The sequence below is a fragment of the Dermacentor silvarum genome, chromosome 2 (assembly GCF_013339745.2).
Source record: "Dermacentor silvarum isolate Dsil-2018 chromosome 2, BIME_Dsil_1.4, whole genome shotgun sequence".
NCBI lineage: Eukaryota > Metazoa > Arthropoda > Arachnida > Ixodida > Ixodidae > Dermacentor > Dermacentor silvarum.
This window is the reverse complement of record NC_051155.1, coordinates 238422026-238441814: the sequence shown is the minus strand read 5'-3', so window position 1 is coordinate 238441814 and position 19789 is coordinate 238422026. Positions and strand designations below refer to the sequence as shown.

At 45.3% G+C, this 19789-nt stretch overlaps 1 protein-coding gene across 5 annotated transcripts in view; it reads left to right on the top strand.

The window, feature by feature from the left end:
• The window catches only part of LOC119442939 (FMR1 autosomal homolog 1-like), a 45723-nt gene that overhangs the window by 22484 nt on the left and 3450 nt on the right, over positions 1-19789 (top strand). Inside the window, exons 7-15 of one of the 5 annotated variants that reach the window (XM_049662464.1) lie at positions 1729-1773; positions 5140-5313; positions 6690-6768; positions 9311-9420; positions 10355-10414; positions 13692-13772; positions 14161-14428; positions 16025-16178; positions 17208-17424. In XM_049662464.1, the coding sequence (XP_049518421.1) occupies positions 1729-1773; positions 5140-5313; positions 6690-6768; positions 9311-9420; positions 10355-10414; positions 13692-13772; positions 14161-14428; positions 16025-16178; positions 17208-17424 (1188 nt within the window). Of the gene's footprint in view, positions 1-1728; positions 1774-5139; positions 5314-6689; positions 6769-9310; positions 9421-10354; positions 10415-13691; positions 13773-14160; positions 14429-16024; positions 16179-17203; positions 17425-19789 lie in introns of all 5 variants that reach the window. The other 4 variants (XM_049662463.1, XM_049662466.1, XM_049662465.1 and 1 more) reach the window with 4 other exon arrangements.

Here is a 19789-nt window from a genome sequence, read left to right as displayed (position 1 = left end):
TCAGCTTTTACATGGGGAATCTCATAAGGTGGTAATTAAGTCCTCTCCTGTGTAAAGCAGTCTACCATCTGCAGAGTTAAGATATTAGAAGGCATTTATGCGAAGACACATACAGCCTTTTGCTAGCTCATGTAAATAATTATACAGGCTTGTTTACGCTTTCAATTTGGCAACCCCATTATTTCGCCAACATTGAGGTAATGCCACCACCTGGCTTTTACGTGCATAAGTATTGCCTGATACTGTTTTACTCATTGCATTGATGTACTATTATGAGCAATATGAAAGGGAACATAGGAACACGTAGAAAGCACCCTCAGACCCAGCTATGGGTGATACGCAGCGGCCGCCGTCAGAAACAAAGTGGAAAGGGGACGCTGTTCTAACAACTGTTCGCACCCTGCCGTGCGTCTGCAAAGTGCGGAACTTTGCATCGCCAGCAGACAGTGATAACACTGTTAGATATTGCGTCACTGACAACTGGGTGCGTCGATTCAAATAAAGAGGTTTGAAATACAGGGCAAGCTTGATCTAAGAGTACTATCAAGCGGTTGCGCGAAGAAACAAAAAAAAAGAATGAATCAAAGAAAAGAAAATGAATCGGTGTAAATCACTGTGACGATTACCGTCTTATCGGCTGTCGGATGATACCATATATCGGTGAAATGACCTAAGCTGCTGCTTTGTAGAAATGCCAGTGTGGTGGGAGTGCCAACAGTTAGTGGAACAGCGCCCTCCTTTCCCCCTTTGTTTTTCACAGCACCATCCACGTATCGCTCAGTCTGTTTCGAGACTGTTTGCCACGCGTTGTTGTGTTCCCTTTCATATTGCTCATAATAGCACAGTGATTGAATGCAAGGACATTTGTAGGTAGCACAAAGGGCGCACCAAGTGCAAGTGTTGAGTATGACCTACTTGTCATTGCAATGGTAGTCACTGCACGTACGATGGACTATGATTGTTACTTGCTTGTATATTGTTACTTGACAATTGCATGCATAGTAGAAAACATTTTCTTTATTTTCAAGGTTTTGGGCTGGCTTCAGCTGTGCAGCAAAAATAAGCTGCTGAAATTGTCAAGAATAACCCCTCACCCACAACTTGAATAAATTTCTTTCATTGCAGGGTCTGTGTAATAGTTAGGGAATACTAGAAGTCCACTGTGTCATTGCTGTACACTGCTGGCTGCGCTCACAGGAAGCGCTTTTTTACATCATGAAATACCAAAAAGAAAGGATATGTTAACAACTAGCTTGTATCCTTGTAGGCCAAATTTTTCCCCTGTTCTGCAAACAATATCAAAATAGAAATAGAGAAGATTGTTCAGCTTATTGAGGCTGTGCTACAGACATCTTGGAAGCAGCCGTAATTTTTCTTAGCTGGGAGCTCCTAGGCTAGCTACAGGTGGTCATGCTGCACAGAGTCCATTTGCAGCTTTGCTACCCAGGCTTTCAACTGTTACGAGTTATTCAGTTTCATGCTGTTTCATTGCTATCAGCTTAATTCTCCAGCTGCAGCAAATAAGAACTAAGATGAAAATATTTGTATTTTTTTTCCTCCTTAATTGCCACCACGGTCCCAGCTTGAGCTGTGCTTTTCTATGCTAGGCGCTTGTGTGAGGCAAGGCAAGCTGTGTGGAACATGTGCCCTTTGCTTAGCCTACAGGGCTGTCACTTTTAACAGCTGCTGTGCCAACCAGCGTGTGCTTTGCAACGTTTCCCTTTGCAGAGTCGTAAGTCTTCTCAGAGAGGGGACCCCAATTCAAAGCAAAAGGTGTGTGTGCTAACCCTTATCATGCCTGCGTGTGCGCTTGCATTCGTGTGCTGTGCTGTAGCATCGTGTTGAGCATGGGAACCCCAGCTTGCTTTTTGTGCATGACTTGTCCAGAGCGAACACGCCAGAGAAAGTCTCTGAAAAAGTAACGCATTTTATGAAGTATTAGTTAATTTGGCAAAGATTATGCTACAATTTGTGCTTGTGATTCACATATTCCGTGGGTTGACTGCCCTTAATTAAAACTGTGTATACATGTAACTTGTGTTCACACATGTACAGTTGTAAGTGTGCATGGACTACAGGTCGCATGGTAAAAGTGCTTTCTCATAGCACAGGTTGTACAGACAGAAGCTTCAATAACTCCGCTGTAGTGTTTACCCAGCCAACTTTCAGCTTTCTTTCCCCTTTTTCTTTTCTGACCTGCTTGCCTGAGACTTGCACATGTGTGTGTGTGTGCGCGCACACATAAACCGTTTTCAAGGCACCTGTCATCCATGTGCATTTGCTTGCAGGTGTACTTTGTGATGAAAGCACTTGTTTTTCTATATGAGTGTGCATGGCTGATCATACTAACTGCATGACATAGTCTATGGAGTAGAAGATGGGGCACTTAAAAGCAGGATGGACATTACGCTTGCATGCACTAGCATGACGCATAACAGCATGAGTTCCCACACAGCAGTAGGCTCATTTGCTCATCTAATGGCATTGATTTTCCATGGAAGTTGAACAATAGTTATGATAGTTGAATTTAGTCCACTATTACGTAGAAATACTAAAGCACATTGATTGTGAAATGGGAAAGGCTAATCAAACCATCTCTAAGCAGGATTGCATATGGTGACTCAGATACTGCAGGTGTTATTGAACTCTTTTTATTTAGGGAGCACACCTGTTTCACAAGTCATCTGTATGGCTTAGACCACTTATCACGTAACCGTTTATAGCGCAGAACTGGCTGCAACGCGGCCTTTTCTGACTCCCGTTTACCCTCCCATAGAACTCCATGTATACGCATACCGCTTACAGTGCAAGACGAAATACCGCTTGTCCGTGTCCCTCACGTCATCCTTGTTTGAATCTTGCACAGTATATTTGTTTTCCTCGAAGTATGAACCAACTCGTCCAGCAACAAGTTTTATTGAACCAAATTTCGGTAGCCGTCTCTTTGTTTATCTTTTTTTTCCCCCAATTATTCCTTTGCTTCATGCAAAGACTGCGAGTATTGGACTAACGCAAGCGAATGCAATACTCCCCATCGCACGCTTCGATTCTCGGATTCGCGAGGCTGCTTGGTGTACATGTGTTGCATATGTGCAGGCTTTGAAAATAGTTGTTTTGGTTATACAGTTAAACATGGATATAACGAAATTGACAAATTCCCGAAAAACTTCGGTATAAAGAGGATTTGGTTATGTGCTGGTTCGGCACGAAAATTCGAAAAAGAAACACATATTATATTTAATCGATTCTAACGTGCCCTCGATTGTAGCGCACACCCGTTTTCTATTTTTGTGGAAGCACTCACCCTTGGAATGTCACACCAGGTACTGGATGCGTGGACGCGTGTCGTTTCGCACAAGCGCGAGGCGTCGGAAACGAAGAGCGAGCAACACGATGGCGTCGTAGTGTCACCTAGTGTCAGGTTAGTGAAGTGAAGCGCAGAGACTTGCGCAGGAACCAAAGAGAGGCACTGCCAGAGCGTTGGGAAAAAAAAGCCAGCTGCAGCAAGCGGCGGGATCAGCTTTGAACAAAGGGAGGGGGAAAGGTCACGCCCCTGGTGGCAAAATTGCCGGGTCAAGGGATGCAGGCCCGCCTCGCGCTCGCACGCACGCACACGTGCTGTCGCGGTGAATTCGGGCGCACCAAGCACACCGCCGCCGCTTTGCATTTTGTCGCGGTGGAGAAGGTGCTTCCGGTTGCTGCTCGCGCAATAATGACAAAATTTGGGGCGAAATCTCTAGGTTGTCGGCGGGGGAAAATTCGTTATTTCGAGGGGGTCTCCCATTGCCACTTTGTTATGTAGAGGTCTCAAATACATGTGCTTCTATGGAGTTATGGCGGGGAATAGAAAAACTTCGTTATATCCAGGAATTCGTTACATGGAGGTTCGTTATAAGCAGGTTTAACTAGTGCAGATATTTGCGACTACGGCAACCTAAGTTATAAGCGGTCTACACTGTACATAGCATTTTTGCTGAAATGAAATTTTAGAAACCTAAACACACCAGTAGTGTGTGCAGCTTGTTACCTTTGGTGACAGTCGCCATTTCCGCCTAAGTCATCCATGGCTTTTGCTTTGCACGCCCCACCCAGCATGTTAATGGGCTACTGCATGATTAAGATGCATGAAATATGTGCCATGTGGCAGTTTTGTATAGGCCGGACCATTCTTCTGTATGCCAAGATTACAACGGGAAAAAATGATTGTGCTATAGTTCACATTAAGCCACCAATATTGCTGCTATTCAACCAGCATGGGAGTGATCGGTACAGTGGAATCTTGTTGATACAATCCTCACAGGAACCGGAAAATAAATCATGTCATCCGATTGTATTCATCCAAATCGTATTATTAGGCAAGGGGGGGGGGGGGGAATGTATTACGCAGAATCGTACCAAGGTTCCACTGTAGTATGCACCAGTACTTGGTGCCCAGCCTTGAACACGGGTTGCAGTGCAGTGAAGCATGTGTGCTTCAAGAAATGGTGAAAAGCATGTGCTTACTACTTCCAGCACCCTTCAGTTTGCGTATCAATGAATAAAGGGGTCCACGTCTAACATGCACAACATTAGGCACTAAATGTACTGAAGGGGACTGTTGCATTTCATTAGTTCAGCATTGCAGCAAATTTTCGTTTGCTTTCTTGCATAAATTTTTTGTCTCCCTGTTAGGATTTTCATGTAGCTGAAGATAGTTATATGGTGACGACTAAATCATACTTGAATTGCATTTCTGGAGATAATCTGCCTATCATGGTAAAGCCCCCTAGCCCCCGGTGCAGTTTTGAGAAAATAGACTTAACAATTGTTGTTGGGACTTCTGCAGAGGTAATGTACAGTATTTGAATTTAGTGGCACACACTGAGCAGTCATGGTAAACTGAATTATTCTGGGTGTTGATCACTTGGTTTTCGTGAAGGACTGCATTCAGAAGCAATGAAGTGCCTTCTTTTATTGAAGGCTGTGGCCAAATTTTTTTAAATAAAAAGAAAAGAAATTGCGTGTTGTGAGCCCTGTAATTCCCATGGTGGTTGAATTACTCCAGCACCAGACTGTGGCGCTCTAGTATTCAGTGCATATTTCACACTCTATGCCTGACAGTGTGGATGGAACCAAGGGAAAATGTGTTGCAATGTGCAGAGCACTCGTCTCCAGTCAAGCTCCGGGTTTGTGGAGGAGTTCAGTGTGCGTGAGGACCTGATGGGCCTGGCCATTGGGGCACATGGGGCCAACATCCAGAATGCTCGGAAGCTGGATGGTGTCACGGGCATTGAACTCCAAGAGGCTACCTGCACCTTCAAGATATTTGGCGAGGTGGGTTCATGTTTTGTTCTTGCTTTTCTTCCCCCCTCGATTAAAACTCACATTATATCCTCAGGCAGAATTTGTAGTTGTCCTTGAAGCACCTGAATGTGAAACTGCCCTTTTCAAGGCCTGGGTGGCTGTCTAGTTTCACAGTGCCTAAAATCCTTGAATGTTGTGTTCGGCTAAGTTTAGTTGGTTTTATTTGTCTATCTGACCACGAGGTTTATGCAAGCCAATAGTCAAGCCAATCCAATATGGTTAGCATCTTTGTGGCAGGCAGCCCGACTGCATTGCCATGCCTCTGGAGATAGACTTGCGTAGTGAATGCAATGACGAATGTGGCTGGCGAAAGCATTCAAGCTGGCGCTAATGCGATTGGAGGACTACTTGCAAGATGGAGGTGTATAGTGCGATGGTGGACCGAAGGTCGGCGAATGTGTCCCGAACTCTTAGCAAATTCGTGGCTGCCACTGGCCTTCGGTCACTGCCATCTGAAAGGTGACATGCCCTGCAACTCCACTGCGCAAGTGTATGTGATCTCAGTGGAAGTCCATTCACTACTGAAAACAAAATGGCCCAAAAATCTAAAGAAAGCTATTCGCTATAAAAACAAGGCACTTGGGATGCTTATGAGGCGTTCCTCGGGCTGGTGCTTCTTGTGAGGTGTGTTCAGAATTACAGTGTCGTTTCTGCTATGCGAAGGAGCTATAACTGGTGTTGCAACTGTGGGAGCACACAGTTTCGGTTTAGTGAGTTTTGGTTTTGCCTTCGTCTGGCAACTGTGAGCAGCCCTGGTATGCCGCCGGAGGGCGCAGGTAAAATAAACATTGGATCAGTGTTATGGCGGACACGCAGAGCAGACCAGACGCTTCCGAGGGGAACAGACGGGCTCGCGGGGCTTCTGCCACGCAGTCATGTATACCTATAATAATGAACAGTTAAACAGTTCAATGTGACCATATAATCATCCGCCACACAACTTTGGATTGCTTGACGAAGGCTGCGCCTGTATCGAGCCAGAGACAAAAATGAGGAGACAAGGGACAAATTTAAATGTTTTGCTTTTGCATGCAAGAAGCTGGCAAAAGCTTCAGCACGTTTTTTGACGAGATGAGCACGACCAGCCAATCGGAGCAACATGCACTCCTCACGCTCTTTCATCAAATAAACAGGGCTGTGCTGCCTGATGAAGGCGTGATGTCGTCGCATTATGCGCTGTCATTGCTACGGGGAGGTGAATTTCTCGCTCTTGTCTGTATTCAGAGGTGGCATAATAGTGTCTCTGGGATAAGACTGCTTCTGTTTATGGCTGTCAGTGTGCCATCCAAGCCCATTGTTTCTGTGGCAGTTAGTGTAGTGACTAAATGCTCAGTTCTTTGTTCCAGACGGAGGAGTCAGTGAAAACAGCACGGGGCATGCTGGAGTACGCAGAGGAGTCCATCCAAGTGCCTAGGCTATTGGTCGGTAAGTCTGCATGTGGCAGGCGGCACCCTTTCTGGTTGTTGTACTGCTTTTCTTTTTTAAACACTTTACTTCTTGTTATCAGTATGGGCAGAGGCAGTATAATGAATGCAGTGGATGTGAGTGCAGCATCAAAGGACGCTAAGAGAAATATAGTCAGTTGTTGATTAGAATATCATTATTTCACTAGTCTTATTTTTCATTGGGGTTGTTTCTCTCGCTGGATAAAATGTATTGTTAGTGAAGAAAATGAAGGTCGTACTTGTCTTTCCCGAATTATTTTACCACAATCTGGCACCAGGGTTATCCATCTGATTTAATTGATACAAGGTATTTATACATGTTTACACCCTTCATGTGCAAGAAAATTCACAAAACTGGCCAGTTTGAATCTTTCCTTTGATTTCAAATGTTGCATAGTGCTTTACTAGATAAGAACATTTAATTAACTAGCACCAAACAGACGCTGCTAAAATCTGGCATCGCATGGAAATGGTGTGGGAGCTTCAAGGTTGTGTCACCGTCAGTCACTCCATCATTTTTTATAAGCCCTCTGGGGTATATGTGGTGGCCTACATATTTTATTTAGTCAATATTGCCAGCGGCTGCTTGGTAACCAAAGCAGGGGTGGCACAGTCAAGTGTTTCAGTAAAGGGAATGCGAAAAACAAATTACATAAAACAGTAGCAACAAATATTGCAGGAGCAACGTGAAACAAACGTTGTTAGCAAAATATATACATACCTGATTAAAAGAATCCTGAACCACCCCTTGGCTTGGTGAAAAAACTGTCCGCAGATAGCGTACGCTACTGTCGACATCGGCCAATTTTGGAGCATACAAGCAGAGTGCGAAGGCACGTTTTTCTCATTTTATTTTCAATAGAAGCGTTCTCATTTTTCTCCAGCTGCTATATTTAGTCATATAGCAGATTCGCATACGTGGCCGCTATTGGCCAATAGCCGACATCAATCAAGAAGGGTGTTCGGATCAGTGCGCTTCTTCCTACTGTTACTTTGTATATTTATCGACGCAGTTTAATAAACAAGCTGAAGTAAGCGAAAATCGGCATTTCGAAATTTGGTGGGAATAGCATACTTCTTAAAAAGTACGACTATCGGCTGTGGCCACCTGCGTAGGATTGAAACTTTGGCCACACTGTTTATTGTTGTAATAGCCATCGGGTCTCATTTTTATTACTTTTCAACACTCAACTAGCCTCGAACCACATCAAACTTAAGGTCAGACCACAAGTACGCTTGCTGCAGCGCATGCTCATTCCTGGCCACTCCTGGCTAGAAGCTTTGGCAGACTTCGCTTCGTATTGAGTTATTGCGTAAAATGCACAATTTGGATGTGGCTACTATCGGCTGGTGCAGGACAAAGCTGGTCCGCACCAAATAGCACGGCCAGTCTGGAGCGCACGAGCACGCACAGCCCTCTCGTGCACTGCACATAAGTTACTGATTGCTTGCTGCATTCTTTTTTTGTATGCTTGGAGACTTCCGAGCATGTGCGGCATTCGGTTTTTTTTTTTTTTTTTTTTGCGTAAAGTTTATATAAGCATTAATTGTTAGGGTATTTTGTGATACAGTCAACAACCGATTTTTCGGACATGCCCAATAGTAATTCGGACACTTTCGCGGCACCACCACGTACCCCATAGAGTCAACGTATAAAAACATCTGAAATTTTAGATGCAAAATACCTTCGCTGACTGACTTTCCGGATTTGTTGCCTTGACCTCAGGTCTGAAGCGGCATTAATCTAGCCACCACCGCTGCCATTTTGATTATCTCGCCACCTACATCCGGCGTTCTCGTACACAGATCCGATGGCAGCTATAGCCGCCACTGCGGCAACGCTAGGCCTACCTACTTTCGACATTCGCTACCAAGCTTCTTTCTGTTCGGTGCCATGTTTTTCATTGAAACAGTTCGCCGCTGTTAGCAATGGCATCGACTCTACCTTTTTAATCCTCGCCAATGCTTTGGAAACTCTGAAAGCACGGCGCGTTGCATAATGCCGATTCCCGAAAGTCAGCTTTGCCTAAATACAGCAGTGTTACGCAGTGAAGCATACACGAAGTATTACGGTGAAGCATGTCAATAGTGGGAATGGGCAATTATCACGGGGCACGGTACGTATTCGTTAATTATACATGCTTGCAGACGTGCCTGTGGTGCTTTGAGCCCTTGGGGGCAGTAAAAGGCATGCATTCATTTTTTCGCACGATTTCGGGTCCTAGGGAGTCCGAAAAATTGGTCGTTGACTATTCTATATTCAGCTTTATTCCTTCTTGCTTCAATTTGCTGGTCTATTCGACATCTACAATCTACAATTAATGAAAAGGTGTGCCAGTGAGTTACAACACCCTTCTATGTTTTGTAAACCAAAACCGTGACCACAATATAACTTCCTTCAAAAACAGTTATGCACACTCGTATGCCGCACCAGGCGCACTGAGTGCCTTTATCTCGCAACGCATTCTTTTACTTGTGACGTGGTGGGTGACACAAAACTGTGTGCCACTCTCTTCCTGCAGGCAAGGTTATAGGGAAAAATGGCCGCATTATTCAAGAAATGGTGGACAAGTCGGGTGTGGTGCGGGTCAAGATCGAGGGCGACAACGAAAACGAGAGCCCCCGAGAGGAGGTGGGTTCACATTTGCTGGCATGGTGTCTGCAGCAATGGGGCTTTTATTTTTGCTGTTTGCGAAGTATTTTGCTAATCTTTGTTTTTGTATGCAAAGTCTTTCAAGAAGTTTCGAAGCCATGGAGAAAAACTAGATCTGTAACCGGTGCCTGTTGAAGTGGTGCCGTAACACCCTTGGAACATTGCATAGCTGTGGGGAATGAGAAATACTTTCGCTCCATCACTGTTGTTTTGGAGGGACAAAACTCATAAGGGGTCCCCCGTATATGGCCCGATCACAGCTCTGGTCACACATGGGTGGCTTCGAAGCTTTTGACGAAAGTTGTGTCCTACAAATGTTGCAGGTGACCACATTTTCAGTGAGAGGAAAATGTTAAGGCTTGCTTTCTGAGGGGCTTGGAGGCAAAGGCATTGTCAATGCTTTTGGAAATAGTGCCTGGGTATCTTTCTAGGGTGCCAGAGTTTTTGGCGATGCAAGAAATGTACGCAGCCAAGTGGTAGTAGACAGTTTTTGGACACATGAGGGGAATGATAGCAGTGGCTTTCTGGATTAAGCACCAGTGGCTTGCAGGCAATAAATAAAACTAGCCTTGGCACACACTGGAAGTGTTGTCAGTAGCAGGGAAACAGTTGAAAAAATATAATGTGCACAGCAAGAAATTATTGAAGCATTGTTGAGTTTATTAGTGTGCTTATAAATCTTATGCTTTTCGACAATTCGGATGTGTGTGTTTATCTCTAATGGGGATGACGTGTCCTGTAAGGCAATTCTAATCAGTTTTTCATGCAGTAGAACTTCACTTGAATGAACGGCAAAAGTCGGGCCTACATTCACTTGAAAAGCATGCAGAACAAGTTACATTCTGAACAGCGTAAAGGTGCATCTGTTTTTGGGCCCTAGTGCGTGCAGTCCAAGAGTGCTTTATTCCAACAGTTACCCCATTCTACATGGCAAGGGAAAGCGGATGCATCAGACATTATTGGGCCCTCAATGGTGAGCTTTGTTCCATTCGTATTGGTACAGGTTTGTCAGAGCATGCCTGTTGTTAGGATGGGGTCACAGGTTTTCCCTCCCCCCCCCCCTTTTTTTTTTCTTTCTTTCTTTTTTTCTTCTTTGTAATGTGAGATGTTATGAAGCTTGCTGAAAGGGGAGTAAGATTCTGCTGAATTGTTGGAACCAGAAAAGTTCACTCAAGTGAAGTTTTGTTCTGCCATTAGCTGGACTTTATTCATGCGCGGGAGCACTTGCTAGTTTGTCATGTTACTTTTGCACGCACCATGGATCTTGGCAAGGTTGGCTGGTGTTTGGTGAACTGTCTCTATCAGCATGTGGTGCAGCTGGGCTGTCAGAAAGGATTGCATGCCCTTTCTTGTATTGACTGCTTGAGCTGTGGTACTCTTGGCTTGGTGATTGCTGTGTATCAGTTGCAGCATTTTGTCAGAATTTTGTGTAGTATTGTGTGTTTGTGAAAGGAATATTGCATCAACGGTTTTTGTAGGTGCTTGGAGAGCTTTTGCATAATGCTCGAAAATAGTGTGGGCACTGAGAAAGTACTTTTTTCTTTAGTTTTCTTGAGGGACTACTAAAACTTCAAAAATTAGGCATCCTGAGAAATAAATACAATTTTGCGGTGCGTCAGTGGGAGAGGCCGAACGGCGCTCTCCCACTGGCGCACCGCGTGTAGAAAAATTCTGCGAGGGCACTGCGAGTGAACTGGACTGGGGCGGAAACGCGCTCCGCGGCATATTCAACATACTTTCACTGTGGGCGCCGAGGCCGATTGCGCATTGTACGCTCTTAAAATAGTGTTTATTTCAACTGCAAATTTGTTTACACCATTTTGCCACACGTATATTTGAGGCATGGATTATACAAGACGTCTTAAATTTTGCTATCGTCAAGCGCACGTCGCCTGCTAGTGAGCGCGCGGACACCCAGTTTTCCTCGCAGAACTTGTGCAGTACTTTTCTTTTTTTCTTTTTTTTTTTTTTTTTTTTTTTAATGTTTTAGTTGCCTTTGGGGGTGCACCCATGACTCTTGACGGCCGGTACCAAATGTAGTTTTAGCCAGGTGAACTGCTGTTTTTACCACTGTCTTCTAGAAGTTACTGGTATCTCTGCAACATGAAGGCTACGTACGAAAATTTTGTTATTGATATCGTGTCATTTTATGCGCGCTTCTTGTTGGTGGATATTGATCAGGAACGATGATCGAAAAAAACAATATTAGAGTGAAATAAACGCGGTTTATTAACTGTGTGGCACAAAGAATTACCAATGTATTTCTAGGTAATTAAATCAAAGGGTACATAGACATATATATTCACAATATATATGTAAGGGAAAAAATAACATATTCTAACTGCACTAATTTAAAAAATGAACTCCCGACTGGAATTAGAGCACGTGTTTGCAGTAACAAGCACACTTAGTAATGAATACTGCACATAAAGCTCTCATTCACAGAAATAATATTGATAGCAGGCAGAACATTCTTATATATATATATATATATAGCGTGTTTCATCGAACACTTTCAAAATTTATTTAACGTTGCCTGTGGCAGATAGCCCATGTCTAGTTAATTAATGAGCTGGTCTACTCGAAGAGGCAGACATTACTTGCACAAAAATTGAAATGCATAATCCACTAATTAACAAAAATTCACTAAGTTTTTAACTAATTACTTGATGGCCCATATTGCAATTTAGAAATTGTAGCCGTGGAGTTCGCAAGGCAGATCAACTTGGAATTTTTAGGATGGCACCAGTTCCGAGATATTTAATTCCCGAACTTTGCAGAGAAATGCATTGGCGTTGCAGTTGATTTTGTGCTTCAATGCATAAAGCGCCGTTTTGTTAAGCAACTAACTGGAACGTCAATGCATGCCATCAAACGCATGCCTGCTTTTTGTGTTCAGAGTAGAAATTTAACATGTATGCGATCTTTTTCCAAGAAAAATGGGCAAAAGGTCCCATGGCAACCTGATCCAGTGATTTCTTAGCTTTGCTGCAATACAGTTGTGTTGTGCAGTAGAGCATATGAACGCCAAGAAAATTGTTTGTGTTTCGTGTTCGGTTCATATCTGAGGCAATTTTCTACCTACTTTTCCTGGAAAGATAAAAAAAATGTTGCCTGGGGGGGTTGAATCGGGTAAATATTGTAATCAGACATTGTGAGCCATCGTTATTGCTTCAATATCATCCTAGAGCAGCCCGAAAATAGGCATTTTCAACGGGAGATAAGTGTTTGACGCATAACCTCACCTAAGCTCTGCCCATTCATAGTGCCACTAAGGGGTTGCTATCCAGATCACCATAGACGTCGCACGTGTATGCTCTCTGGTCAAGTTCAAATTATCTGGTGAAGGCGAATATTATGATTGAAATATTGAAAGTTTAGGCCCATGGAAATGCATAATTGCTGGCTAGGACCTTTAGTCAGGATCAAATTCACCGAAATTTTTAATTAACCAGAGTCTTATTTGACTCTGGGGAGCGAGGCATTTTAAGTAACTATTTTTCTAGCAATTTAGATGAAATTTATAGAGTTAATGATTTTTTTTTTACCAGCTGAATTAAAAAATGCAATAATTTTTTTGCCATAGGATAAGTAGTTATATTCAAAACAGAATGTTCTTTCTTTAGAGCCTAATTAGCTAATTATCAGCACCTTGCACGGTTCTGAATGTTTATAGTGTGTCATAAGCTGTAAGTCGTCGTTTTAGGCCCTATTGAAGCGAAGTTATAGTGGCTGTAGCGCACAGAACAAACTGCCTGAATACTGTGGTGAGCCCAAGGGGGCGACATTATATAGCAAAAGCTTGGTAATTTGCACATGCATTCCATTCTCAGCAAATGTGTTTTTTCCCATGTGTATGTGCAAACCTCGAGTGTGGTGAAGTTGTTCTTTGATTCCGCTTGGTCGTGAAGCATGTGCTTGTTTGGATAAAGAAATGCTTGTTGCACCAATGCAGCTACAGCACGTTAAGGGGAGGTTGTGCTACTTTCGCCATTTTAGCGTCGATATCCATGCAGCCTAGAAGGTGCCACATTACATGCATGAGTCGGAGCAGAAATAGTTTCCATGCAGACTTCACTGCCGAATAGTGTAGTTGAATTATCCACCAATTAGGGGCTGCTGATGCAGTGAGCATGAGTTCTCTTTGGCTGTTTGATAATTTGACATTTAGAATCCAAATTTAAATGAATTTAACTGTGCGCTTGCATGTAGGTGTGTCGGTCTCATGAGCAAGCTTGTTTGTTTTGCAGGTACCCTTCGTATTTGTGGGCACAGTGGAAAGCATTGGCAATGCCCGCATCCTCCTCGAGTATCACCTGGCGCATCTCAAGGTGAGCCTGCATTTAGGCCTTGTTTTCCTGGCACACACTGATCAGACCTCCTTTAGGGCAATTATTCTGCAGCAGGGGTGAAAAACAAAGCTATGTGGTTCCCCAGAATGGTGCTTTCCTCCTTTTGTTGGTTTTGAATCCACAGATGTGCAAGCAATCCGGCTACGGTTCTCATGGTTAGAACAAGTTCAGTGCCGGATTAAACTTCAAGATGGTGCTATGCAACTTCCTTTTTTTTTTTTTTTTTCTGCCACCACTTGAAGCATGTGCAGTCTCCATCTAGGTTCGCTTTCTGTGTGAGGCTAGCATGTGCCCTGTTGAATGTTTAGCTTTTTGCACACTGCTTAAGCACAAGCCTCATTGCGTGTCTTTTGTTTTTGGGGTGCAGGAGGTAGAGAAGCTGCGCCAGGAAAAGCTTGAGATTGACCAGCAGCTTCGGAGCCAGCTGGGTGCTCCTCCGATGGGAGGTGGGGGCCGCCGGGGGGGCATGAGCTACCACCCCGCCTCTGAGCACCACGAGGGGGGCCCTCCTCCACCTGCTATGGGCCGAGGGGGCCGCGGCCGGGGGGGTGCCCCTCGAGGAGGAGGTGCCCCTTGGGGCGGTAGGCGCTGGGCCGCCGGGGGAGACAGCGGCGGACGCTACGGCTCCTCTGCAGGTGGGCAGCAGCACAACCGGAGGGGGGGCAGCAGCAGGGGAAGGCAGTAGTTGCTTGCGCCTTAAAGAGCCTAAGTCATCTCACAAATGTGGTGCCCAATACTAGTGTGGAAGTTCAAGTGCACAATAGCAAGACTGAACATATCCTTCACAAATTCTGTTGCTGTTGTGAAAGGTGGGAAATGATATGTAAGCACTTTAATTCTTTTTTCTACCATGTCAACTGGTTACCTAATAGAAGGGTCCTGGGTAACAAGTGCAGTCCCATTAAACATTAATAAGGTGTGTGCACTTGCTTGACCAAGAGCTGCTTGAGAAGCATGAATCTGTACTGCACTTTTACTTGAATTGCTCTTTTTGACGGAAAAGCCACACAAACAGTGTTAGATACTGACTGTCAGTGCAAATGAAAAGACAGGGAGGTTATCAAACCTTTGTGGCGCCTGGGAGCCTGGTGCTCAACACTATCAACTATTACTGCCTTCTCTGATGTCACACTAACTATTACCTTGCCTGTGATGTAACACTCTAGTCGGCCCAGCACCACATAGTGCTTGACATAAATGGCATTGTGGGTGGCAGCAGGAGGAAATTGGGCGTGTCTCCAGTGGCGTCTCTGGAGTGTGTGTGCAGGCGGCCCTGTTGGCAGTGGAGGCGCTGCACCCAGTGCCAAATGCAGCGCTCCCACAAGGACCCTCGTCGGTGTGCCTTGACAGTGTGGGCCGGACTGTGTGTGTGTGTGTGCGCCTGTGTGGTCAGGGAAACCTCGCGCCTGCAGCAGGGGCAAAAGGGTCCATGTGGGAGAGTATCGCCACACACGCCGTGACTGGACACGAAGCCAACTTTGTGTGAACATGGTGTCTGTGCCTGGACCATGCAATAAACGAGGCTGGCCTCTTCTGTCACCTGGGCTGTGTGTGTGAGCTGCCTGGGGGGGGAGACCCTTTTGCTCCTGCTGGCCAGTGCACTGCTTGCTTTGGCTGCTGCAAGGGTCTTCCTCCTCTACGTCGGAACTGGGGGCGCAGGTACTCGATGGCGAGCTGATGCACTAACCAAAAATAGTGTAGTCAAGCCCATTTGCTTTTACTGCAGTTGGCTGCTTTTACAACTTCCATTTTTGCTGAAGTGTGCGGGGCAATGCCAAGATACTGGCACATGCAAGGCCATTGAATGCCTTCTCCCTGCTGTCATAAATTGTGAAATGCATAGCCACAGTTGCACAACAGTCGCTGAAGCCACAGCATACTGGGGTTGTAGTCAGAAGCAATTGATTTTTGAGACGCTTTTAATTTTTGCCCTACCATTTTAACACCATGCATCACTGCTGTTCTAGGCTATGAAACATTTCTGCGGACTACACCATAACTGCTAAATCTTAATGGCATAGCAACACGTTAAAAATGACCTGGTAGTGTGCGAGGCAGCTCCTCCCCTACTAATCCTTTTATTCATTCAGCTGCCCAGTGCACATTCAAAGTGTATCCAAAACCGATTGTGCTAGGGTTCAGCCCCTGTTGAGGTGTGGTTTCAGTTAGTATACGAGCTGGCGGTCTTCGTCGCCATTGTGCACCTCTGCCACAAGGGCTGTCGCTTGCAGGCTTCAGGTCCGACAGACAGAATGGTCCTCCAGAGCTGCCCAGGCGAGGAGGAGGAGGTGGAGGGGGCCGCGACCGCCGCCGAGTGACAGACGAGGACGAGTCGCTGCTGGACAGCCACGAGGTGTCAAGCGTGGCCAGCCTGGACAGGGGCAAGTGTCTCTGGCATTGCCATGGTGTTCATTCACGAAACCCTCACGACAGGAAATGCAGCAAAGGAAGTGCAGCTGGGGGCAGCATTTAGTGCTCTGTGGCGTTGTGCGACACAGGCAGTGGATTTAAGACTTCGTATCTCAAATAAGCATGGCAGTTGGAATATTGTCACTCATTCACTGAACTGTTTGTGAAATGTAAAAGCCATTGAATAGTTTCATTGTAAGCAAAATAACTACTTTTTGGGCAAGTTGGTGCTTCACTGTCTCTTCTCTTTCCTTTCTTCCCGTTTTAAACTTGTGCCAAAACAAGAATGTACAGCAATTCATTGTAAGCAGCTTGTAAAGGGGTGAGGATGACGCAAGAGAACACACTACAAGCACTGTCTAGCAGCTGTAGAATAGTCAAGGAGGCAAGTTGGAAGTTAGCTGTTGTAAGCAGCTATCAAACGGACAAGGATTACTTGGGGAGAACACAGGCAGTGGTGTAGTGAGGTAGGGGGGTCCATTTTGTTTGTGGCATTTAGTAAACAAATGTCTTTCATCAAGCTGTATAATTAGCAGTTAATGAGTGATTAAAGTAGACAACAAATAACAGTGCTGGTTTATGACCTGCGTTGCAAAAAAAAAGCACAAGACTGTCATGTGATACGTGCTGCAATAAAGGGGAGAGGTCTCTTATTTGTCAGTACACTTGTCATTTTATGGCAGCTTACAAAATGCAGTTGGGAACGAATGAAAGGTGAACAAACAGTCTGTGGAAGCATTCCATTTCCTGACCAGGCATAAAATTAATTGGGAAAAGGTTCAAACTGAGTGCACAAATCGTAGCCATGTCAAAGTTCAGTGGGAGCTGTTTTATTTCCTAAGTGGCCTTAGTCTGGAACTGCTATATCCCCGCATCTCCCAAACAGTTAACTCATGAGCAATTGTTACTAAGACGAAGCATTTCGAGAAATCTCCAGTGCAAGCCAGTACTTTGAGCACACAAGAGAGGGACTGAGTGTGTGCATTGTTTTGGCTATGCAGAGAGTGTGACTTCAACAGAAGGGCCACGCAATCGACGGCCCAATCAGAAGCGCCGGCCCAGGCGCTATGGCGGCCCTGAGGGGGGTCCCCAGCAGTCACAGTCACAGCAGTCGCAGCAACAGGCAGGCAGTGGGGACCGAGTGGCCGCACGCAGCTTCTCTGAGCCTCGTGACGCCAAGGAAGGCAATGCGGCCCAGCCGCTCCCTCCGAGGGACCGCAAGGCAAGTGCTGCAGCTGCATTTAACCGAAACATAGTGCAGGGGTCCACAGCTTAGTGGCTCGATGGGAGTGCTACCAACTTTGAGAAATGACTCCCCAAGTAGGGATCTCCCCAAGTAGGGTCACAGTAATTTGTAATTCTGGTCAGTTTGAAGAAAACTTAAGGCTTGCTATGCTTTTCAAACGTTCTAAAACTGCTTAGCCTAACAAAGCTATATCCACTGAAAAAGTACAACACAATGCAATAATTCACACCTATGTGGCTGTGACAGCACTGGTGGCTGCTGCTTGTTTCTCCTTGAAGCTAAGTGTGCACCTTCTATGCTGAAGTGGTAGTTGACCATACAGTAGGTTGGGAGTCATGCAATGAAGCTGCAGACTATATATATATATATATATATATATATATATATTATGAGGAACAGTAAACATTCTGATTTTTATACATGCTATACTGGCAAATGTATTAAATTGGCCTTTCGTGTTTTTGTTGGGGTGCCTTTATGAGCCTTAGGCAACAGTTTCCGCTATTTTTACCTCTTAGTAGCATGAATAGTGACTACCTAGTAATGCATGTCCATCCATAATTTACGTGCAGGCTTTGTGCTCATTATTTCGTTGCTGTTTGTAAACATTTTGTAAACCATGACACTGCAAAGAGGGGGGCAGGGGGTAAGAACTGACGTATGTGCATAGCCTTAAGTTTAAGGGTGTGCGTCTGTGATGGTTTGCTCAAATGCGTGTTGCACAAATGGGTTGTACACTAAGCAAAAGGAGTGAAAAAAATTCTACCTCCGGTATTGCAGTCTGTTTCTAGTAATGGTACTTGCAACTGTAAGATGCAAGGCACTGCACTGTTAGCACCACTGTAGTGCACCCATTTCTTTCACTGCAGTATGTTTACTATCCTAGACAGGCCTTCAGTTTTTTGCAGTTGTGCCATATTCAAATACAGTCGCCGACCGATTTTCCAGACTTCGCGGAGACCGCAAAATAGTCCGAAAAATCGAACAGTCTGAAAAACTCATTCACCCTAAAAAAGAAAATTCATTAGGCTTAGAGTGGCTTTAAAAAATCTTCAGTAATGCTCTGCGTCATACTATGCTTGAGGCGATCAGATTTGCTTGTATTTGCACAAGACTGACGTCGCCTCTGCATACAGGTGACAACAGTGTCACCGCATTGGCAATCTCCGTTAGCAGAGATCGCCATGGAGATAGAAGAAACAAGCCCCATTACTTCGCACGTGGCCTCCGCGATCAGCTCCGACAGCGCGCCGTTCACTCCGTCCTTCCCATTCGGTGCGTAGCCCAGCGGAGAAGTGTAATCTTTCTAACTCCGCAATGCTCTGTAACAGGTCAGCCACAGCGTGCTGCCAGAGCTGATGGTGGAGGCCACGCTTTGCACCACTTAGCTCTCGCGAAGGCGCCAGCAGTGGCGCCAATCACACAAATGCGAAGCCGCGCACGTCTCCGAGGCGCGCACACCACATGCAAAATAAAAATAGCAACAGGACTTTAAAAAAAAATGGATTTCGCAAAGTGATTAAGACGATAGTGCTGACCGAAAAAAAGAAAATGTCTTCCCTTAGAGCGTTCTGTCAGCTAAGAAAGAGCGGGTATGGCCTCCGAGACTAGCGGATGACGCGCGTTTCCCAATCTTGGAGGCTATGGAGCAGGCCACTGGAAGCCATGCCTAGGCAAGCCAGCGGAAAATCCAACATGGCGGCCTCTAAGAACAGGTAGCATGGCTACAGTGCCTAGAATATACTTACTAGATTGCCAACTGCCGGGCGTTTCCAATGAGAGACGCTGGCACCGCCGGTGATGCTTTCCGCCGGAGGCCACCAGACGGAGACACTCTTTTGGACCATGCTAACCGAGCGGCGCATCGCATGTCGTTTGCGCTTCGGATGCACATAGGATGCACATTTGTAAGTGCAGTCGGTTGCAGCGCGTTGTTGCTTTCGAGCAAGTAGCGTGTGGTGCCTCCGCATGTCATTGCTGCATTTCTTTTCTGTGCGCGTGGTTCACACTTGTCTGTTGACGAACGGAACCACGATGTCGTTGCAGAAAACGATGCGTAAAGACAGCACCTGTTTTGTCCCATGTTGTACGACTGGATACCACTCAAACAACGAGCAAGGCTCATCATTCAGCGCGCCTGCTGACCCAGAACGTTTAGCTGAGTGGGAGAAGAATATAAGAGGGCAGATTGAAGGCTAACTCTGGCGGCTGTCGCTTGTGAGAAACTTTAATAATTGCTACATCGAGCGCTCATTTAAAATTTGTCGACGGTGTGTCGCCCATGAAAATGTGCCCTGTTTGTTTACCGTGATTAAACAGATCATTAGTAAATTTGTGGCAA